The following is a 25,842-nucleotide window of genomic DNA, read 5'->3' as shown; positions in this document are numbered from 1 at the left end:
CGCTTCCCGCATATTATAAAATATATGTGTATCAACACAATATTATAATAATATCGTCGTCGGCTACCGTCTTAATTTTTTTTTTTTAAGTTTTTTCCATCTCCTTAAAAAACGAGCGCGTAACCGTACGCGTTCAGCCGTGGCCCGTCACCGACGACGACGTTGCCGCCGCAAACGCCACCACCATATCCTATATTTACGATTTATATTTACTCTTCCCCGCCATGATTCGCTTACACCGCCACCACACCGCTTCCGCTTCCATGGTGAACTTGTGTGGTGTGTGCGATGATTTTATATATATATATATATATATATATATATTTTGTTTCCCATTTTTATTTTCGTGCACACCAACTCGCGTACGCGCGCACGCCCGCCATAAGGTCAGCGCGACCGAAGGTGAGTCGGTTTGGCAGACAAATAATAATTATCGTTTGATTGTGCGCGCGTATATAATATACGATATTATAATATATCTATGCGAGTGTTTTGACGTTATGGTATCGTTATAATAATATTGTATACGCGCGATAATGTCGATAGAACACATAATCATTGCACACGGCAGCCGTACCAGTAGTATAGTGGTCCTACGACTAGAATACTGCGAACTAAACAACAGCTGTAGTTGCTATACGGTGGCATTCGGCCCGGCGAATATCAATCGGTAGAGTTTTCGGTCGGCGATTTTTGATTTTTTTTGATTTTTATCCCGATTTTTTTTTGGCCGAGATCCGGCGATCGCTGTACGCGCAATACGGCAGCCCAAATATCGTTGTATACTGCACGCGCAGTATTATATAGGTACAGAGTGACTCGTATCGCTGTCGTTCAACCGCCAACCAACATGAACGTCATGTCCCTCGAGAGCTCAGCAGCTGTCGTCAAGTAGTCGCCAATAAACGGTAGTACTGCGAGGAGAAGCTGCAACGTTGTCGGTGGTCCAGAAAGTTCATCGCGTCATAATATAATATACTTAAATAATATTATACGAAGTGTGTGTGTGTGTCGTGTGTGCGTGGGTACATGTGAGCCTCGACGAAGGGATGTATTTCACGAGGTCATCCGAGATGAACGAGTACAAATACTCGAAAACCGCGTCGATGCTTGATAAGCTCGTCCACGTGATAAGGATTTTCGGCGTGTTCACAGCTATCGGTAAGGCACAGCGTTAATTTATTAACAATTCGAATTCGTTACAAGTACATCACGACGTTTTTTGAATTTTAAAAAAATACTTCAATGGTTGAATTTGAATTTTTTTTTTATGCTCAAGTTATAAATAATTTTCAATCGTCAAATAATTTTAAAATAATAATGTTATAAAAAAACGATTAAATCTAGAGAGAAAAATACTGTTCAAAAACAAAATAATAATTACACTGTTTGTTTTGTACCTACGTCTACTTTTCGAAAATCCTTTAGCTGCTATATCTGCATTGTTGTTCAAACTTTCATGCTGATAAATAAGTTATATATATATATATATGCATGATATAATTAAATAGATGAAAAATGATAGATATTTGATATTAAAATACATTACTATTATGATACACTGTGTATCATACACACATAATTATTATTTATAATATTATATTATTTTATAATCTTTCAGTTATGTTCGGTGTAGGTGTCGACATCGCGATACACCACCATGAATTTGGACTTTACATCATGTAAGTTTATAACTGTACATATTTATGTTTAAACGTTTAGTCTATATACGATACACTTGTCTTATAATACTTACACTCGCAACTAGTGGCGTTGTCATAGACGGAATTCAATGAGAACCATATGATCCTCATCAACTAGTGAAAACTTAATTCCATAATTATTTTGAGAATTGATAACACGTTATCTGATAAATCATTTTTTTTATTTCTAAGTATAGTATCTGATAAATGACTAATGCAAATGATTCTATATTATTAAATGGTAAAACTGTTCAAATCATTTTCTTATTGCATTAGAAGTTGTAGCTAATTCTTATTTTTCTTTCACATTAAATTGAAATCAATTTTCACAGAGCAAAAAAAAATCCAAAATTATTAATACCTATCAAAAAAAAAAAACACCTCCGAACATGTGGAAAAGACAAACTAAGCATTCGAATACAATATAAATACAAGTGATCCTGAAAAATATTTTTGATTTACTATAAAAAGTATTTATTATAGTTATATAATAATTACAATGTATTCCTTTTCTTGATTTTATAATATTATTTAAACGTTGCAAATTACATTTGATAAGAGATTAAAATAATAACTATCCTTGGAGTATTAAATTTTGAAACCTTAAAGGCCGGTTCTTACAATATCCGGTCAAGTGTCGGCTAACGGTTAATCGACGATTAGTGGGATTTTATAGACCCGGTTAATAAGTGTCCGTTAATTTTAACCAGACATTGTAAGAATAGCCCTCAGTGTGTATTATAATGAAACAATATTATATTATAAGAAAAATACATAAAATAGGCCTCCCGATAAATGTCTCAAAACTGAACATATTATATTACCAATTGAAAAGTAATAGTATACATAAATTACAATAAAACCAAAAATTCTGAAATTTCTGAATATTGATATAGATGTTGTACTAAGTGTAAAAATTACTCAAAGCCACACCAAAAAACACATTTTTAATCTAAAAAGAGAAGACTGAGGAGAAGCTAATGGACTAACCTTCTTAAAAATAAACGAATATGAAAAAACCCCAATATCAGAAATTATTTGAGTTTTTGCGAAAAAGCTCCTTAACATCTTCATTTATTTTGGGCAAAATAATTATTCAATTTCAAAATATTTGAACTGTTATTTTATTACCTACTATATAACTACTAATTATTATATATTATTAAATGATATGCTAAAAAATAATAATTAGTTTACAGTTTAGTGTTTTTAATTAACCGTGCCAATTACTGCACCCCTCTACTACGACACACAACGAAATCAAAACTTTAATTTATACTGACATTTTTTCGTTGTTGTTCGAACACATAAATACTATTGTTGTTGTTTAATGTTCTTCGCTTATATTTAGACAATTTGTTGAAGAAGTATGTTGACTAATGGGACTTTCATCATATTAAAAAAACACCATCAATGCTGTACACAGAAGGTCATTTTGCGATAAATATATTAACGGTTTTATTGTTTTTTTTTGTATTGACATTTAAAATGACGTATTATACCTACTATTAAAAAAAAAATACGACTATTAAACAACTGACGTTGTTGTAGCAATACTACTTCAGTCTACACTTAAGAGTCTACAGGGGATAGGCACAAATAAAAATATGTATTAATAAAAGTATAACTATATATTAAATTAGTACCTGCTAGTAAACTAAGACTCTTTAGTATCTACAGAATTTTTTTCGATCACTGACGGGTAACTTTTTTCGAACGGCTTCTCCGTAAATACATTTCATATAGTTTCTTCGTGTGAATATTGAACTGCAGTAAGACACCGTAAATTTTAAAAATTTACACATTCACGTTTACATATCATATTTTTTTTTTTTTCATTGATCTAAAGACATCTACGACAACGGCCATTAGTCGTAAACGTTGATTACATTTTTTTTTCAAGTATCATAAATATATTGTTTAAATTAAATTGTACAATTCATATTTTCTTAAAAAAGACATATCATATTATCATACACTATTTCTATAAGATTATTACTGTATTATTTAATCCATAAACTAGGTAGTTGATTACTGCAAAAAAAAAAAACTTTTAGTCTCAGGCGTTATTTTTATTTAAAATAGCCAATTTTCAAAAATGGTCATTTCTTGAATATGACCTTTAAAAATCAACACCATTAATATAATTAATTTAATTTCATAATAATTATAATATATAATTTGATTTAGTTTCTACAATTTATATCTTACATATTATATACATTTAATTATACGCTATGATTCTTGTATGTACAGGGTGGGGCAGTGGGTTCTGACGAATTTTAATTGTAGTTTATTGGTCAAGTATTAAAAACAAAGTAATGAAACAAATTGTATTTTATTCAACATAAAGATCATTTTTAATTGTTATAAACAAAAATCTTAATTTTTAAAAATTACATTACTTAAGTGACCGCCTCCATTTTGTATACAGTCGGTTATCCGTTTTTTCATATTCATAACTCTCTGTAGGATATGCACATCGATGGCTGTAATTTCCCGTTTAATGTTTTCTTTTAACTCTAGTAGTGTATGTGGTTTATTAGTGAATACTTTAGATTTCAAATAACCCCACAAAAAGAAATCAGGTAGTCAAATCAGGAGAACGTGGTGGCCAGGCAATATCACCATTCCAATAAACGTCGTAACGGCAAAAACGCGCTGATTCACAGGCCATGTGTCTATGATTACTGATAAATTAAAACTGAACATCATAAACTTTAATCTGGCGACAAACTAGCTTATCTTATCTACTTTAGTACCTAATCATATAATGTATATAAAAATCGAAAGTTCCTTGCCTGATTGCATTCAATGTTAAGCTACCTAGGTTCTAGATAGTTTATAAATTATAAATTATAGTATATTATAATTAATTATTATTATTATTATCAGCATTAGATAATATCTAATATTATTGATATTATCTTATATTGTTTAGGTGCAGTAGTATAGTACAAACTCTTTAACAAACCTATTACCCAACCCAAAAACCCACAATAGCCTCTCCACACACAATGGCCTATGTGACCGCGGGTTAATTAATAAAATAATAATAATAATTTTTTTAATAAAATAAAATATAATATACTTGACTCACATTAGACTCTTAATATACCCATTTCATATTGCTATTTGAACGATTTCTTATATCCGACTATCCAGATGTCAAACACATTAAACTATATATGATATTGGTATAAATGTATTTAATAGTTATAATTACATGAAAACATCAAGCAGATTACCAGAATCTATGAATCTATATTTAAATTAATAACTACTTCAAATAATTTCTAATTTCAAACATACATATGTCCTGTTTCCTGAATATTTATATACAGTAAAAATAATATTAATTCAAGTGATTTATCAAAAACAAATCTTTTTTTTCTCTAAAATTTCAGTTTTTATTTGAATAATTACTCTTGAACAAACCATAAAAAATATTATATTTCACATTTAGAACATAAACCATTTTACCTAATGTTGCCTTGAGCATGAAATTATATTATATAAGATATAAATAACATTTATATTAAAATTTCAGACATTTTAAGATAGTTTGAGTCATCAGTGGGTTTCTCACATCAATATGATATTGTCAAAATTCATTATATTTAGGTTTTATATGTACATATATTGATGTTGAGTCATTAATCCTCTTAACGACAGAAACAGAACGGAATTTGAGCAGGTAGATATAAACGAAAAAATAGGTCAGCGCAATGGAGATGGGGAAAAAAAGTTAATGTGTTTTAAAACAAAAAAAGAGTGCTCTTTGTGAAATATTTGACATGCCCAAAAATTATATAAAAAAGATAAAGTTGGATAATTAAAATCTATTTTTATTTTTATGTTTAAATTATAATTAAAATACTAAGTATCTAAATATATAGTTATCAATCTATATATGCTATATTCAAAGATAAAATGTGACTTTTAGAAAATATATTTATCACTTATATTATTATACCTACATACATCTAAATAACTGATGTATGCAAAAAGCCTGAGCAAAATGTTTTCACTGATTATAGAACAATAAATTACCGTAACAACTTTATTAATGTACCTTACTCTTTGAATATTTATTAATTTCAAACCAAAAATATAATTTTGTGCACCTATATTAACTTTGGTTATTTTAGTTTTAAAACACGTATAATATTTTTATTAATATTGGTTCTAAAAAAAAAACGTTTTATTAAATACATATATTCATAATCCATATCGATTTATATATCTATTAAATCTTGGGCATATGTTACATGATATTACACAAAATACAAGTACCTAATAAAATATATGATATTTATATTCTTATAGTCCTAAAATTTTAATGCATAATACCATAGTACATTATTATATAAAAAATAAAATACAGCATGCATTAGCATGCGCTATTTTCAAGAAAGCATATTTTGTTTAACAATATTCAAGAGTTTACGCATAATTCTTAACCCGATATTTATCATACCTATGCCAAAAGTATGTTATTGTTTATTTTTAATACCTACCTACCTATATTATAACGTGTAACTATATGACACCATGTAAGTGCCTATTGTAAAAAGTTTCTATTTGCCTTTACAATTCGCCACTTAAACTACCAATGTTCAATCATATTTTACTGCTCTTATATAATTAATAACCACACAACATGCAGTATTTGTTATCAAAATATTTAAGTCTTCAACACTTAAAACATTTTTAATTTTATCTCAAATTTAATTATTTTTTCATAAAGCAGCGAGCTTACTATTATCGTACTATTATGTCTTCATGAAAATTTGCATATTTCAATAGATTGAAATATCGAAAAGAAACTATACCTATATTGGTTTCAGAGTTATACATATTATAAATATTTATATTTCATACTTTTCTAATATTACTATTTCTATTTTATAATATAGACATATTTTGATCTTCGATGTGTGGTAAAGACTACAAACTACATAGCATATAACATAATAATCTTAAATCATATTATACTAGTATATGGTCTAAGGTAATAATGTGTACCTTTATTATATATATTTATGCAGTACGACGTTTCCAATTTTCTCGAATAGAAATTGATCACAATACTATTTAATATGTAGAAATTTGTAAACTATCATAATACTTAATAGTTTTATGAACTACCAAAAAATTAAAATAGTAACTATTTTTTTCTTGTCTTTTTCAGGCTAATGTCATTTTTGGTGTTTTTTTTGGAAATTACTTGGGCAGTCACATTGTTCCTAAATGTTTGCATAAAGTAAGTTGTTGCATTATTATGAAATAAAATATAAATTTAAAAAAAGTTAGATTATTTGATTCAATATACATTACAGTCGTTATAATAGTATATATTATGTATTAAATACTAAATAGGTATATAATAACCTTTTACATGATAGTAGCTACATTTATTTTAGTATAGGTACTAATCTAAACATCAATTTTAGGCTTTCAGCTACTTAGTTTTTTATACAATATCAAAAAATAATAATTTATAATATTAAAACACAATTAATGAACAATATATTATATGAAATGGATTTATATTGAACGGTCATCGAAAAATCGAGTATGGCCGTTTTCGACCAAAAACGTATCCTTCCCTCTTCGGCTGATTCACTTTTTGACCAAAACAAAGATTTATATTATAAATTAAAAACAAAATATAGAAAATTATTTAAAATATAAGAATATTTATATATTAATATTATTTTTTGTGTTAATATGTCACAATATAATATATATAATATTAAAATAATAAAATACAACTTTTGTCAATGAGTATAATATTATAATATATATAAAAAAAAACTAATAGGTATATAACTGTTGTGAATTGTGATTAAAAACATGTGAAATAATGGCAAATATTAGTTATAATAATAATTAATATTATATACTTTATATATATATTATCAAATTATTAAAATTATAAGTTTCATAAAATGTTATGAAATTAAATAGGAAGGTATAGAAAATTATTTAAAATGTAAAAATACCAATATATTAACATAGTTTTTATGTTAGTATGTTACAACCCTACTCATATGGTTCAAATTGATTTATAAATTATAAAAAAAAAAATGATTTAAATGATATAAATAAAATATAATATAATATTCAATATACCTAATAGTGACTCTCTACAATACGTATAACTATCGGTATTGCAGTTACATATTATGCATATTCCTATATATTATAGTAATCAGAGTAATCTCCATCATAATCAAACACGACGACCACTGATCAAATAATTAATGACAATAATTATATATATATTGATATTATATTTAATAATTATTGACAAAAATTGTATAGGTATCATTATTTTATTATTTTAAATTTTTTATACAAATTTTTGTTTTGGTCGAAAAGTGAAGGGTACGATTTTAGTTGAAAACGGAATCACCCGAAAAGTCAGTGATAGAAATAAAATAAAGTATCCTACAAAAACGCAAAAATCTCAAGTAGTTACCGGGGTGCTTCATTCCAGATATTATAAATACATATAGAGTTTGAGGTAGGTACTATTGCCTAACTACCTATCATACAAAAGCGCTAAACATGATATACCTATCTTAATCAATAAATATTTTAAGTTAATTTTATTTGAACATTTATCACCTATTGATGATTTTTATAGTACCTACTTAATACTTACAGTCATTTATATAATATATATATTATGAAATAAAATATTAATACCCCTATAATTTTTGTTTATTGTAGGTATATTAAAATGTTATATCATTGGCACGAATGACTTGTGTATTTTTAATAACTTAGGCAGTTTTGTGGTTATATCATAGGTATAGTGTTATATATAACCCATCACAATATTATTACGAAAGGTAATGATAAGCACGATGCGTTGGTAATATATTATGAGTTTATATGTTCTTAAATTAATCATTCAGCCACGTGAAGGTCAACCGTCCAATCATGTAGTCCAAATTGTTATGAGATTAATTATTTAGAAACATAATGTTGATACCTACAATGACTGTTGACTAACAAAATCGAATATTAGATATCATTTTATCGCTCAATCACTAAAATAATGATGTTTCTGTGAAAATTTATTTTAAATCTACCATTAACCTTTTCCATGTGGTAGTCGAGAGGTGGTAGTTTTAGATACATTATTCCTATAGATATTAGACTGTATTATTATGTGCATAAAATGTATTTAGTTTTAATCTTTAGAAAAACATGCAGTTTATTCTTCATTTGATGTTATCAACGTTTATTTAACTATATTTTTATGAACAAATTTTCGATAATATTATATAATATTTATATATCTGGTCTTTGTAGAAAAAAATAAATTTTAAAAGCACTGTTATATACTAAAACTATTCATGAAATTAAGTATTTTTATTGTGTCCGAATGTATCAAGAAGTAAAATATTGTAAGAAAAGTAATCAAATAATTTTTTAGACAAAACATGGTTTCTCGTAAATATACATTTAAATAAAATACAAATTAATTTTAAGATTATTAAACAGTAAATAAGATTTTAAATATTATATAATAAATTTTTTGAAGGTCTAAAGTACAAGACGTATAATACACGAAAAAATGTATAAATATGTTATATAAACTATTCGACATATTTCTATCTAGTAAAATAATTGAAAATAAATACATTTTTCATTAATTTTAAGGCGAATTCCGTTTAAACATCACAAGGTAAAATCCGTTATTACAACATTCTTTGTTTACTATCACGAGCTATAATATATAAGATAAATATATCATATATACACGCACCACACACGTCAGGTGTATGATGTATACAACTGATACCTATATATTTATGAAAAGTGACATATTTATTTACAAAATACATGGACAATAACTACCATTTTACCATTTTACGTTCCATTATAAAACAGCAATGTTATTGATATTATGCTATCAGTTGCATAATAGCAAGCATGCACTAATAATTCTATAAATTAATAAAATATCAGTCAGTAGTCGGCACCAATATATTATTATAATTATAGTCTGTTATTAAGTATAACTGTATGGAGGTGTGTTATTTTTGTCTTATAAAAGTTCACATATAAATGGGAAAATAAATTCGTACAAGAGCCATACATTACAATAATTTGGTAAAGCGACTATATCGATCTAAATATAGGTAATCAAATATTAAATATTTTTGTTTTCTTTACTATCATATCGATAAACACCTGAAAATTTTGTAAAAAACAATAATATGTAACGAAAAATGTTATGCAAATTATAGCTATTAATAATAAATAATAATCTAACATTGATAAATAAACGCCACAAAAACAAACAAAGGAGCGGTGTTGCGGCAATTATTTATCAAAACGAACTTTCTGAGAGGGTATATCTAATGATTGTAGCACATAGGTACACAGCGGAAATACTTGCTATAAGACCTTATCCTATACAATAAGTGTCAACCTACAAAATACAAAAATATATCATTTTAACAGACTCCATGAACTCTATATCTAATAACGATAATGTTGAAAATAAAATAATCAACTCGACTAATAAAATGCGGAAAAATTAATAATGAAAGAGTTAACGTACTTTCCAAGCAAACAGCAAACAGCAAACAATCTACATCTATGTTTCAATATAAATTCAGACAAAGATTAAAAAAAAATTATTTACAACCGATTTAAAATAAATAATAAAATAATTAGTTAAAATATTACACTAAATTAAATGAGATAAAAAGAACACCAGAAAAATGGAATCATCCAATGTCTCTCAAATAAAGAGACGAAATTATACTAAGTCACCTTAGAATAGGACATAAGCACTATGACTATACACATTCCCATCTAATGAATAAAGAGCCACCAGGAACATACCATACATGTCTATCGAACTTCAATCAATCACATCATAGCAGCATACAAAGACACACTAGAGGCCCAAAAAAATTCGACATCCCTCAGCATCTTCACGACACACTAGACAGTAGACACCAACAAAGATAACATTTAAAAATTGTATTATTCATGAAAGTTATTAAATTGTACAATTTAGTTTAAATAATTTAAGCATAAATTACTAGCCAATGGTCTTGTTATCGAGACTTCAATTTAAAAAAAAATCAAATAACGTATTATTAAAACCACAAACAATCAAAAATGTGATAACCTCTTTTAGTAGGTATGTGTTTGTGTGTGTTTTTTTTTGTGTCTGTCATCACGTTTTGAGACAGTAAAGGTGCTTCGATTTTCGACTTTAGTACCACGTTCGATCACAAAATGAATCTAGTTATGGTACTTTGGGGGTTCAAAAGTAAATTATTCTTCTTTATAATTATAATAAATATTTTTCTTAATAATTGGGATAAACAAAATAAAAATTAAAGAAAAAACGGGAATTTTTACACAAAATCAATTTTCGACATAATCGATTTTGGTTTTTGATGTAACTTTAAAACAAATGACCATAGATACATGAAATTTTCACCGAATGTTTATATAACTATATTATATACACCATGTAATTTTCAAAACATTTTGATTCAAGTTAAACTATTTATAGGCATATGCAATTTTCGATTTATTAGTTTTTTTTTAAATTAATATCAATAAAAATGTATTTGTTGGGTAGAAAAGCTTGAGAATTTAATACAAGGCTCCTAACATGTTTTTACAATAGCAGTTGAAAAATAAAATAAATTCATAGTCACAATTTTTTTTATAAGCATTCAAAGTTTGAATTTTGACAACATACGAAAAATCATGAAAATTGTGAAAGAATCATTTTAAATTAAAAAAACGCCATAAAAAAATCTTGGCCAGGTGACTGCCTATACCTATATAAGGTATAATATTACAGTGGCTTAAATTGGGCTAAATTGTTAGGGTTGTCGGTTAGACAGACTTTTAGGGGACTAATCCCCTCATACCCCCCTAAAAAGTTTTATATTGCTCTAAATATAATATTATAAGTAAAAGGTACACAATCTCAACAAAATTATTTTAACCTTAAACATATTATATAGTATCTATTAGTGACTGGTATGTATTATAAATATACAATATAAATAGGGATTCAATAAAATTAATTACCGTCAATAGCTATGTATAATTTTCTTAAACAATATATGAATACATAAAATACAACAGTTCTTTTAATCTAGACTCTAATAAATAATTGTATCGAACTTGTCCAATAATAATATTATATTACCTGATAAATTAATTTACAGATCAAATATAAATTGTTTTATTTGTCAAAATATTGTAGTTTTAATATAATGTAAATCAGTAATATATTTTAACCGCTGCATACAAATCAAAAGTTGTATATGAATTTAAAGTAAAAATAGATGCTTACTTTCGAGTTTCGACTTCGATATTTTTATAAGAAATTTGTCTATTTTAGCAATTCTGTTGAAATACTTTTAATTTTAATCTATAAACATAAAATAGTGAAACACGTTTTCACTATTAATATTCAGCTACCATTGAGATTCGACTCTGCCGATCACAATAAATACATATTGGTAGGTATATTAATAGAAAATGGTCAAAAACAAAACTATAAGAAAATGTGGAAAGTATATAGTATAATAATAATTCCAATGATTCAAAACAAAATGATAAATTTGTTCTTAAAATATAAATAAGTCAATTAATTAAATAATTATTGATATTTTAATTTTTTGAAAACTGAAATCGTGATTTTCGGGGTCGCAATGACACTCTTGCAACTCTATAATATTTTCAGAGGTCGCAAATGCAACCCCATGCGACCCCAGTTTACGCCACTGTAATAGTATGTACCGTTCCGTTCTGCTTATATTTTGAATAATAAATAAATACCATGATACCTATTTTTATGCAATATTTTGTAACCATATTATTTTAATGTATGTTACAGAAATGAATTCAATCCAATATTCAATTTGTGGGAAATAGTACTGTGGTTGAGGCTTTGGAAAAAATCACTGCTGTACACTATTTTCTCACTAGTGTTCTTCTTATGGCCACACGGTCTGTGGCTTTCTAACATAGCAGGTAGGTACCGCCTATACCTATATATATGAATATATTATTATTTATTATGTTAATACCTAATTTTTTTATTGATAACTGCCTTGGCAATTGGGACCATTGGCTACAATATATTATACATAATTATTAATTAGGGATACATTATAACACTAAGTACAAAATAATTGGAGACATAGTAATTCAAAATAAAATATGCCTAAAAATCTTGGGAGTAATATTCGATACTAAAAACACTTGAACATACCGCATCAAGACAATGAGAAAAGAAACACTACTTAGAATAAATATTCTAAAATCTATGGCTTATACACCTTGAGGAGCTCACTCCATACCTCTCTTACAAGTATAGGTACAAAGCTTTAATTCTTTCCAAAATTGAATATGAATCCTTTTTATTTCACAATTCTAAACATAACAATCTACAAATAATTCACTCTATGCACAATGCAGGTTTAAGAATTTCATAGGCACCTTCAAAACAAGTCCAAATAACAGTATTTACAATATTGCCGGAATGCCATCTCTTCAAATCCGTAATCCGTAGATTACAAAATGATATCACAACAACACCCAAAAGAGCATTGAACAAACTTAATATCATGGAAAACATTAAAGATGTAGTAAAACCCACGCTGGAATAATTACTAAAGACAATTCCCTAGACCCCCCTTTGGACAGCCGACATAAACATTAATTCAAAAATGAATATAAGTAGGTACCTAATATTATATATCCGGCTTCCACCAATTTATACCACAGTTAAAGATATACTATAGAATGTAGATACCTACCTACTATAATAGATGTACATATTATATGTATTGTAGATACATGTTGTATCTTGTATATTATAATCAGAGATTCGTTCCGCTACAAATTTCTTCCCCTCCCCCTCCCCGAGTAAAAAATGAATTACATAAATGGTTTTCAATTTTTTAGAGTAAAATTTAATCTTGTTCTTACAGCAAATATATTATAACACGATTGAATAATAGGATAAACATTTTAACAAATAAAAATAAAGAATTTTTAACACAATTTCAACAAGCAAGTAATATGGCATCAATATTATGTAACTTAAAAAGATAAATTATTAATAATTGTATTCTTTAATTGAATTGCGGAAAAAAAATCCCGGAAAATAAATCCCCAGTAGCATTATACCGGGGATAATATAAATAATTTAATATATAATAAATTATATATTAAAAATAAAATAAATATTGTATATTAGGTATGTTAACAATTGTTATTTTATAAAAACTGTCTTATACCTTAAAAATACAATAAAAATGTATAAAAAAATATGAACAATAATTAAATATAGGTAAATAGTTTACCGAGATACCGAACTTTATAATAATAATTGTATATAAATAATATAATATGTGACGATACCGAGGGTTATAATAATAATAATAATAAAATATTTTTTTATTTTTATTTTTTGTTTTATTATGTTTTATTCAATCTGTTTCAAAGGAGAACAATAAGAATAATATTGATGATAGAAGCTAAGATAAAAATAAAAATAAAAATAATATAGGTATACAATGGCAGATTTGGCGGATTGTAGAGGTCTCCCAGTGGAGGTACCTACTACGACATGAGTGAGATTTTCTTAGGCTAGGTTATTAGTACATATATTCACTTGGGCTAGCAGGTCACGACACCACTGCCTTTTTAATCTTTTAGTTGGGTTCCCTGGGATAGAAGCAGATGATAGATCAGAGATTAAGGGATTTGTATGGTGGGCTAGGCGGCTATTATATAATTAAATATAAATTAAATTTATTATAAAATAACAATTTTTAACATAATATACAATATTTATTTTATTTTTCATATAATAAAATTTATAAAAGGGGGTGGAGTGGCCGAGCGGACTAAGGCGTCGGTTGCGACGCACGCAGTCGCCGGTTCGAATCTCGGTCACGGGCGGCATCGCTTTTTAGGCATTTCGCGATGTCTGGAGAGAGAGGCCGCCGGCCCCCAACCGGGCATGGCAGAAACGCACGGGTGCCCATTCAAAATTCTGCCAAAAAAAACCCACGAGTTAAAACCATACAGTACCTTCCCCTACAGTTCCCCAGGCTGATGACCTCAGGTGTCGAAGCCCTAACCATAAAAAAAAAAATAAAAATAAAAATTTATAAAATAATATAATACTACCGGGGATTTTTTTCCGACTACCGTTTTAAGTATAATTATGTATATTATTATAAAAATGTACTTATTCTAATGATTATAAAATTAGCTCGTTTCGAAATAATAAGGGTTAATAATCATTATATTATGTTGTATAATGAATAAACCAATAAAATGTAACTGGATAAATGTGAAATTGAGTTTTGTAAGTAAAAGTTTTTTAAAGTAACTAACCTAATAAAATGTAGGTATATCAATAGATTAATTGCGATCTGCAGAAGAGCGTTTTAATTTTCTTTTGTCATGAAATCAAACCCCTATACAGCGACTCACTCCTCATAGTCTGTCGTCAGTGCTTATCACAAAGTTTCCTTCTACCGTAGAGTATAAATATAATATTGTATAGGTACGAGTTGATACGTTGTTAAAAGTTTAAGACTACCTATGTTTTAAAATTATAAATATAATATTATTCAACACATATTTTTATGTAATTAAAATTATGCATCTAGAAGGTAGGTACCTACAATTAAAAAATATCGATCGTATTATACAATATCATAATTCATAATATTTTATAAAATAGGTTCGTATAGGTACATTTATACAAATAACACAAAAGTATTACAAATTATAAAAATAAATCAATGAAAAAAAAAAACATTTGGCAATAACACATTATAAGCGTTATATTAAAAATGTATAGGTAATTTTATGTTAAATGTATAAACATTTTGAATCGTTTGAGAACAACTTACCTGCATATAGCATATTTACTGGCTTACTGCAGACAACCCGTTGGGAATCGCAACCGTAGTAGTTACTAGATGATTTTCGTTAACAATCAAATTTAGAGAAAGTCAGGACGGGATGCGATAATTCGAATAAAAATCATCGACCGTTTTGATTATGAGAGGCAACTAACTATAGTAGTTACTAGTTAGTACTATGTAGTAAGTATTAGCGCTATAAAGATACATGATACATGAATTTTCAATTTTGTCCTTCAAATACAAAAATTGGTTTTATTTTTGTTTTTTTTTTTTTCTGTTTGGTTACATGGAAGAAAAAACATTTCCATATTTATTTTTAATTAATTTGATTGTCACGGACAAATTATAGTTTCCCCTTAAAAACCTCATTATCAGAGGCGTTCTCAGGATTTTTCAATGGAGGGGGATGAAAGAAATTGTTACATGATAAGCCGTAAGGGTTACCAAAAATAGACAAAATATATATCACTAATATGCAAGAAAATAAAGAGCCTTGAGGGGGATCCATCCCCCATATCCCCCCCCACCCCCGTGAGAACGCCAATGCTCATTATGTTACTAATTTACTCACGAGTTTAAATTGGAACTCGTCTATTTTTTCACGAAGTAGCTCTGGAATCATTTGTTCAAACGTCAAGCGATTTTTTTTTTTAAACCTATCGACTAAACTACGTAAGCACCTGTATAAGGTTTTAGGTTTAAAGCAACTGAGCAAGAGAGTAGGATAACACCCGTGGCACTATATCTGCACTGTTTTTATCGCGATTTATTTTTTTTTAAAGGAACCTCTCACTGGTCTTACTCGACGTTTTGTCATCGTCTTGACCGTGTTGTGTTGTTTACATGACATTTTGGTTGTTGATTTTCGAGCATCGCTGGCGGAAGAACAACCTTAACCAAATCGCTCATAAATTTACTATATACATATTTACTTAAGCCGAAACACGCCAAACACTGTAAGCCTATCCTCCGCAGGTGGATTTGTCCAATAGGTACCCACTACCCAACACGTCCGTGAATCCACTTATAACAAATTATTATATCTCAGCACGAGGTATCTAACTTATGATGGTTCATTTTTTTTTTACTGTGTTAAGTCAGGTGATACAACTAGTTTTACATTTTACATTTAAAAAATAGTGTCGCCCCGGCCTCAAGCCCGCTCCCCCCCCCCCCCCATCAATACGTCACCGATTACAAGGCCTACCTATACAACTTTCTACAGCGTGTATATAGAATAATGATTTTATATAATATGATAACATAAGATTATTACTATAACATATGATGTACAGATATATCTCGCCGCTCGTGTCCCCGTCAACGACAGACTCGTTTTTTCTCACTTTTTAAACCGCGTAGGTGCCTACCTACGCATTTTTTTTCCAGATTCAATGTGGTAGTAATTTTTATTTCCTACAACCTAGATTTTAGATCAGACTTGTTTTGAAAAATCTCGTCTAGCTTTTTGCGATACTCTGCTCGCAGCACAAAAAAACAAACTCCACAAACCGTCTTGTTTATCGATCAAAAAAAAAAGTCACCTATATTGACGGGGACACAAACGAAACGGCCGGCAAACCGTGCATCCATACTTTAATACTTGCCTATAGTATTCATTGCTTGAAACAACTTCAAATTAATGTGTAAAATTTGTGTGTAACGTTTATACAGGTGCCATGCTGTTGTGGCTATCTTTTTTGTACATAGTCATCACGTTCAAAGACTTCGTACAGAAAAGTTCAGACTTCGTTATTGTGCCCAAAGGACAAGCGTCCACGTCGTACGATCAGTAAGTGAGATAGAAACTGCAATGTGGAACACGTCGTGTGTGTGTGTGTGTGTGCATTGTACACAATAATGGTTTTTTCTTTCGGGAGTTTTCCTCCCCCCTCCCGTCACAGATGCGAAGATTTCCACTATCGAGCGCTGCGAAATATGAAAAACTTTATTCTAGTATTATTATAATACATTACCTACATACCTACTGCGGTCGACATATCATAATACAATATACCCATTATAAAAGAAATTTCCCTCGAGTTTAGGTGTAAAAACAGTTTTGAAATATATAAAAGCGGATAGATAACTAGGTATTGAATTCTGTCTTCTAACAAATCCGTATCCTGCAATCGAATGTGAAGGGTTTAAGTATATATTATATATATTATTATATTAAAGTCAGTGTCGGACAAAAACACTCTACTCTGATGATTAGATTTTTTATAGATGATAATATTATGATAATTTTCAGTTAATTGTTCAATATCTACCAGTAAGAGTCAATTTATTTATTTTTTATAACTATTTCATGGTTGTAATGTTGTACCTACTTATATAAAACAAAGTTGTCTATATATCACTGATGCAGAATATCAGTATTTTATAGCTAACAAAAATAAAGCTAAACAATATTAATCATGAACAACGGTTTAATTTATAATCACAGAACATGATTTATTTCACTTGCAAGTTTTAATTCACATATTTTACTATACTATGTTATGATATAAGACATTGTCTTAATCCTTAGTATTGTTAAATTTAATGAATGTAGATTTATCAATTTTAAGTTAAAAATATAATTTTAGACTTAGTGCAGTAAAGTCAAGTGAGAAAATGTATTATGCCTGATATGCCTGATATGGTATGATATCTCAGATTAAATTTCACTGCAAAAGATGTCCCAAATCAAATTCATGAAATGTTTATACAATATTGTGTGGTTGAAGTTTATAAGAAACAATAAGACAGTGTGGGTGTATTAAAAAAAAATAATAGTTTAAATTTTAAAGTGGTGGGTACCTACACACTTAAGAATTTGAAACAAAATCCAAATAAATCTGTGATAGGTATGGTACAGAAATTTGTTTTTAAGAAATGTGTTACTTTTTATTAATCATTGATTTAGAAACATTATAGTACAATAAATGTGACTTACAGAACTAAGATTATCATACCCCCATTGCAACTTTTTTATTACATTTTTTCATCATTACATTTCAACAATGTTAATAATAATTATGGTACTTATTTTTATTTATATAGCTATTAGTAATATACTATTACAATGGTACTTATTTAAAAACAAAGAATCACAATAATAATTGAGTCAAATTACAACTAATTGGGCATAAGTACAAGACTATAATGATAAATAAATAGGTGTAAATTAAACACAATATATAATATATATGGTGTGCAATGCCCATAGCTAAGATTAAGGTATCTACTTTTAGAAACAAAATGTATTAAATACTCTTACTAATCTTAACATAATAAAATGTTTGATGCGAAAATAGATTACATATTTTAGTGTTAGAATTATCAAAGTACAAAAAGATAATATGGTTCAAAATTATAAAACCAAGCACTTAAAATTATTCAAATATGGAGTTTTGAACACACTATTAATAGATTAGCAAGTCACGAAAAGAAAATATTGGGGAAGGTATAAATTATCCATATTCCTCTATTTAAAAAATAAATATATTATATATGCATTAGAATATCTTATATTTTATTATAATTTATAAGTTTATAATTATTTTATTTGTCCAGGTACGATGACATAACAGATTTGCTCGGAGACTCTATTCATGTATCATTGTCTGCAGACAATCTATCCGAATTGGACCAAGATGGAATATTAGAACTATAATAATATTGTTGTGTACAAACATATGTGTTAAGTTTAATAATATATTCTGTAAATAGATTTTCATTTAATATTTTATGTTAAATAAATAAAACATAATTTGATTTGTTAACTATATTAAATTTGTTTGTATTTTCTTTTAAAAATTTTGTTTTTCTTAAATAACTACACAATATGAAGGGAAAAAAATATAACATAATTATTATAATCTCCCACACTAAAAAAAAAAAATTATTTATATAATGTGAAAATAGGCATTATAACTATAATACATAATAACAGACAAAAAATAAATAGCCCTGAATGGAATACAAAATCTAATCATTTCATTTATAAATTTATAATTGAATCCATTATACATATTATGATAAACCACAGCTTATTTAAAAAAATTTTCTTGGATTGTCAAAAAATGTAATTATTTAAATTTTTTCTATAATCTATTTAATTAAAAAACTCTCCAAATACAGTTATATATTTTTACGAAATTGGGATGAAAATTAAAATAGATAAACAAGGTGTAAAACTTAATACACAAGGTAAGACAAATAATAGTTCAGAAATTAAATATCATCAATATCATATCACATTCATCTTCTATTAAAACTGAATGCTAAATATTCATGCAGACCATTAGCGTAACAAAATAAATAGAGAATTCTATTAGAAGTCCAAACTATTTTGAAGTGAGCAATGATGGAAATGTAATATGGGTAATACATTAATAAATTTAAAATGATAAAATAATATTACAATTTCCTAGAATTCATTAAAAACCTTTGCCACAAAAAATTGTTACTAAAGAATTACATAATATTATACAGTTAATACTACGATTTACAACATCAAAAACTGGAAAAATGGACATTACAATATTAGTATTTAATACTATGGCGTCATCCAGATCCACTGGAAGTGACACAATCAAGATATGTAATAAATCTATCTTTGCTAGATTGTAATGTATTTAAGAAAATAATATACTAAACAACAGATACTCAAAAGTATTACAAAATAAAAATTAATATACATTAAATGTTAACACATTAAAAATCTAATCCTTTAATTTTAAGTAAATAGTCATTTGAATTGTCAATTTTATATTTTTGTATTTAACGGTTGACACTTAATTTTTTTTTCTTGAAAAAATTTCTTTTTGTTAGAGTGCGTTGCAATGTAACATCTTGTATATTAACATCAATATTTATGGATTCATTATCAGAAATTGAGAGATTACTTTTATTATTATTTTTTGAATGTTTTTTTGCTTTAGCTTGCAGCCGTTTTGCTTTTTTAGATTTACCAGAATTAACAGACTTTGGACTGTTTTTACTTATCTCTCTGGCATTAGGAGTTAATGTCGATGAAGGTTCAGACTTTCTAGATGTAGATTGTCTTGACTCAGTATTTGATCTAGAAGTAGATTGAGCAAATTCATTACTTTCAGGTTCTGGTGCAGTAGATATCTAAAACATAACCAAATATAAGTTTGATAACTACAACTAATTTATTCTTTAACACATTCACCTCCGTACGTATATTCCTAGTCTAGTGCCACACGCCGCGTAACTGTTGACAACATATTACGTGTGCCGATCACGGATCATCGTATATTCTAATACTTAGTTTCATAGGTATTATAACAACTTTTTTTTTTAATTTTGATTGATATGAAATATATTATGAAATATTTTAATTAATATTTATTGTTTTATAAAATAAATACTTTTTTATGATTCCAAGAGTACTGTAGTTATTTTCAATAAAACTTAACGAAAATACACGGGAATCAAAAAACCAACTGCAACGCATTGTTTATTAATACTTTCTGAATGGCCATGTTAAATATTGAAGCAGTATCTCTATGGCCGAATTATTTATAAACATATCTAAATACGAGTGCTAGTGACGATTACGGATCGGCGACGGCCGTCAGCACGCTACTACTAGCGCCGATCCGTGATCGGCGGTGGCAGTGAACGTGTTAAAACAAAAATTAACATTTTTTGTAGATTATAATATGGTATAGTATGGTACACTATGTTTGGACTTATGACGTCCTTATAACTTGAAGCATATGATATTTGTGTTAAGTCTCTAAATGAAATGCTTGTTGTGCACGTATGTGAAGCAAAATGTCACATATTTATCAATATGGATTAATATATACAGGGTATCCCATAGAGATCTGACAAATGAAATAACTTTTGTTCTAATCAATATTAAAAAAAAAATTTTTTTTTCAATATAATTTATAGACACTTGCGCTACATTTTTTATTTTTTTATTTTTAATACTGAAAATAAAAAACTTAAAAATTGATGAATTTTTTTTTCAAAATATTCAATATAGCGATAGCCAATATGTAAATCTGATTTTTAGAAAAATGTATATGGTAAAAACACTTATTTAAGTCAAATGGCTGATTTTTTACAATTTTTTTAAACATCAATATTTTCGTTTAGTAAATTATAGTAATTTATAGTTTATACATCACATATTATTAAAATAAATGCAATAAAAAAAATAATTATATTTTAACATGCACCTATTTAAAAATTTTCTTATAAAATATTTTTAAAAAACTTTATACTATTTGAAATTAAAATGTTTCTAACATAAACTAGATCGTCAGTGGCGTAAACTGGGGGTCGCACGGCGTAGCATTTGCAACCTCTGAAAATATTATAGAGTTGCAAGAGTGTCTTTTGGCGACCCCGAAAATCACAATTTCAGTTTTCAAAAAATTAAAATATCAATAATTATTTAATTAATTGACTAATTTATATTTTGAGAACAAATTTTTTATTTTGTTTTGAATCACTGAAATTATTATTATATTATATACTTTCCACATTTTCTTATAGTTTTGTTTTTGACCATTTTCTATTAATATACCTACCAATATGTATTTATTGTGATCGGCAGAGTCGAATCTCAATGGTAGCTGAACATTAATAGTGAAAACGTGTTTCACTATTTTATGTTTATAGATTAAAATTATTATTACTTGTTTTACACATTCGTTTATTTTTTGACACTTGTATTTATTTATTATTCTGCGAACGATGCAAAATTAAAAGTATTTCAACAGCTTGCTAAAATAGACAAATTTCTTGTAAAAATATCGAAGTCGAAAGTAAGCATCTATTTTTACTTTAAATTCATATATAACTTTTGATTTGTATGCATTAAGTTTAAAGTAGCGGTTAAAGTATATTACTGATTTACACTATATAAAAACTACAATTTTTGACAAATAAAACAATTTATATTTGATCTGTAAATTAATTTATCAGGTAATATAATATGATTATTGAACGAGTTTGATACACTTATTTATTAGAGTCTAGATTAAAAGAACTGTAGTATTTTATGTATTCATATATTGTTTAAGAAAATTATACATATTCTATTGACGATAATTAATTATGCCCTATTTATATTGTATATTCATAATACATAACAGTTACCAATAGATACTATATATGTTTAAGGTTAAAATAATTTTGTTGAGATTGTGTACTTTTTACTTAAAATATTATATTTAGAACAATATAAAACTTTGTAGGGGGGTATGAGGGGCTTAGCCCCCCCCCAAAGTCTGTCTAACCGGGAAACTGATTGCAACCCTAACAATTTAGCCCAATTTACGCCACTGTAGATCGTAATTTATTTAACGAAAATATTAATATTTAAAAAAATTGTAAAAACTCAGCCACCATTTGACTTAAATAAGTGTTTTTACCATATAAATTTTTCTAAAAATCAGATTAACAAATTGGCTGTATTGAATATTTCGAAAAAAAATTTTATCAATTTTTAAGTTTTTTCAGTATTAAAAAATAAAAAATAAAAAATGTATTCTAAAAATGTAGCGAAAGTGTCTATGGATTATATTTAAAAGAAATTTTTTAAAAATATTGATTAGAACAAAAGTTATTTCATTTGTCAGAATGTCAGATCTCTTTGGGACACCCTGTATAAAAATATAAGTCAACAGTTGAATGTGCGACAGTTTGCCTAACACATGTATACATCAGTCATTTCAGTCAGAGACTCGTCACTTATTTGTGCTTTAAATTGTTTATACAGCTGAGATGGGTATGGCTCCATCCAAAATATATTATGATCTAAAGGTATAACGCTATAAATATTAATTAGTTTTATTGTATAACCCGTTAATACTTACAGTACTATGAAATTGACGCCAGGTTTCTGTGCAATAACTTGATTCATGACCAATATCATTACATAAATTGCATTTGACTCTGATCATTGATAAGCAGATACTACAACTATTTGTAAAATTTTTTTGCCAACTTCCGCACTAAAACAAATAGTAATTTAATTTAAAAAATTTATAATTGTATAGATTACTAGACACTAGAGAGTAATTGTAAATAATTTCAAAGAATAGGAAATATGATTAAGATGTGGAAAATCACAGTTTACCATTTATATTATAGTCACGTAAGTTAAGGACATAAAGTAATGAGCACAGAATGGTAAAAATGCAAAAGTAAAATGACAATGATCAATGCCTATACTTAATATAAGATAACATATTTTTATAAAGTATAGCTGAAATTAGGGATGGACATGAAATCCGAATAACTGAATTATCTAGATGGGGATTTGAATCAAATTCTTATCCAGATTTTCTTTTTATTTGACTTTAGGTTTACAATTATTTTTAATGTATGGTTAAATAAATTATTTTATTTTATTACAATGAACATTTAACAATAAATTAATAGGTACTTAAGTTTTATGATATCATTAGTACATAAAATGGGTTCAAAATTTGGAAGTCCGAAAATTATGTTATAGAATTAAAATATTATTAGTATATAAAAATGAACCATTGAACAGCGAAATCGAGTTGAAATCGAATTTACTAAATCTGGATTTGGTAAATCCGAATAATTATAAGTAGTAAGTAGTAACATACAACAATACCTTAAAGATCTTTTTATAATACATTTTGGATGATAATTATTAAATGGATACATTAATCTTTCAATACAATTAAGCTATAATAAAAAATTAAATGTTAAAATAAAATTTTTTTATTAAAATAGTATAAAACTTACGGATAAACATATTTTTTTATTACAACTATGAAAATTATGTCCTTCAACTCCACACATAATACAAATTGGCGGTTTATATTGATCCTTGCAATTATACCCAGTATGTCCGAATTGTCTACAAATATTACATCTCATTCGAGGTGTATTTGAATTAGATTTATATATATCCATGGGATCCAAAGACCAATCAATGGGATCCGAACCATATTTTTCTAAATTTATAAAAAATTAAAAATATTACTCATTACTCATAATTAACACATTTAAATAAAAACATTGGAATTTACCTTTAATTTTATTTAGCTCTTCTTGACAGTCATAATTTCGCTTTGATTTTTGAATTTTAGTATAAAATTTAACCATATCTGGAGTCCATGTCTTTGGGCACCTATACCACAAACTACATTCAGTTGGTTTTCCAATACGATATTGTTTCAAAATTTCACTTGCTGTCATTGGCACTGCTCGTTCATTATTCAAAGATACATTTAGGGAAACTTTATCAGCATTATTAGTTTTAGTATTCATTTTATTTAACCCACTTTTCTCTTTATATTCTTTTAACGCATTAGTATTTTTAATAATATTAATATACTCTTCGATACTTTCAAAGTTTTCATTTTTTTTCTTCTTTTTCTTCTTCTTCTTTTTCAAGCTTGTTTCAGAAAATTCGTTATCAACTATTGTACTAGTGATACCTTTAGAAGTTTCAATGTCATCATCCTCATCTAAAACAAGTGTTGGTATAACACTTTTTTTACATACCTCGGACAAATCAACGGTGGAGTTGACAACTACGTCGGCTGGATCTTTGAGAAACACAACTATTTCACCATTGGAATTGAATTCTACACCGTACTTTGGGTCAATGAATGGCGATTCTGATGTTCCTGAAAAATCGTTATGATGGATAATTCCATAAATTCGAGCTTCAAGTTCTGATTGCGTTTCCGATAGTTCACTAGAACTATAACTGTTTTCATCAAAAAAATCTGAGTCCATTTTCCATTGTTTTTAAACTAATAAATAGAGATTGTGATTCTACAATGTGTACTACAGCAAGGCTATAATGGTAAAAAAAAAACATATCCCTCTGTGTAGCTTAACGAAATCTGCATCGATTTCACGATTGAAAACGAATCATAATTGTTAATAATTGTGCATGGTTATCGATTGAAAATATAATATTATACAATTCTATGTAAATGGTAAATCAAAACAATACATATTTGTAACAAACTAACAAACGAAAGTATACCCACAACTAGAACACCTGACTAGACAGTAGGCACTAGTGACTACACAGTTAGTAGTCAGTACACATTACAAATTACAACTTGTGTTGTTATGGTTTGAGGCTTTCAGATTTCATTGTTTCTGATAAAGAGTTTTCATAATAATAATAATATTCCCATTTTATTACGTTC

The 25,842-nt window shown here is 27.4% G+C and overlaps 2 protein-coding genes across 2 annotated transcripts; one reads left to right on the top strand and one right to left on the bottom strand.

The window, feature by feature from the left end:
- Nucleotides 1–393: 393 nt before the first annotated feature.
- Nucleotides 394–19,441, top strand: LOC107173831 (uncharacterized). The gene is made up of 6 exons (XM_089224848.1): nt 394–1,161; nt 1,622–1,682; nt 6,898–6,969; nt 12,607–12,743; nt 17,336–17,453; nt 19,223–19,441. Exons 1-6 carry the CDS (start codon nt 1,050–1,052, stop codon nt 19,320–19,322), a joined length of 600 nt encoding a protein of 199 aa, XP_089080974.1. The 5' UTR covers nt 394–1,049; the 3' UTR covers nt 19,323–19,441.
- LOC107173844 (uncharacterized) lies at nt 18,076–25,780 on the bottom strand. Its single transcript, XM_015524549.2, has 4 exons — nt 24,703–25,780; nt 24,416–24,627; nt 23,512–23,649; nt 18,076–20,785 (listed from the first exon to the last, which is right to left on the bottom strand). The coding sequence occupies exons 1-4, from the start codon at nt 25,415–25,417 to the stop codon at nt 20,432–20,434; spliced, it is 1,419 nt and encodes a 472-aa protein (XP_015380035.2). The 5' UTR covers nt 25,418–25,780; the 3' UTR covers nt 18,076–20,431.
- Nucleotides 25,781–25,842: the final 62 nt, after the last annotated feature.

This window comes from Diuraphis noxia, unplaced genomic scaffold (genome assembly GCF_037042655.1).
Source record: "Diuraphis noxia isolate RWA-SAM2 unplaced genomic scaffold, SU_Dnox_SAM2 contig0003, whole genome shotgun sequence".
Lineage (NCBI taxonomy): Eukaryota > Metazoa > Arthropoda > Insecta > Hemiptera > Aphididae > Diuraphis > Diuraphis noxia.
The sequence above is the reverse complement of the archived record's forward strand: the minus strand, read 5'-3'. Positions and strand labels throughout refer to the sequence as shown.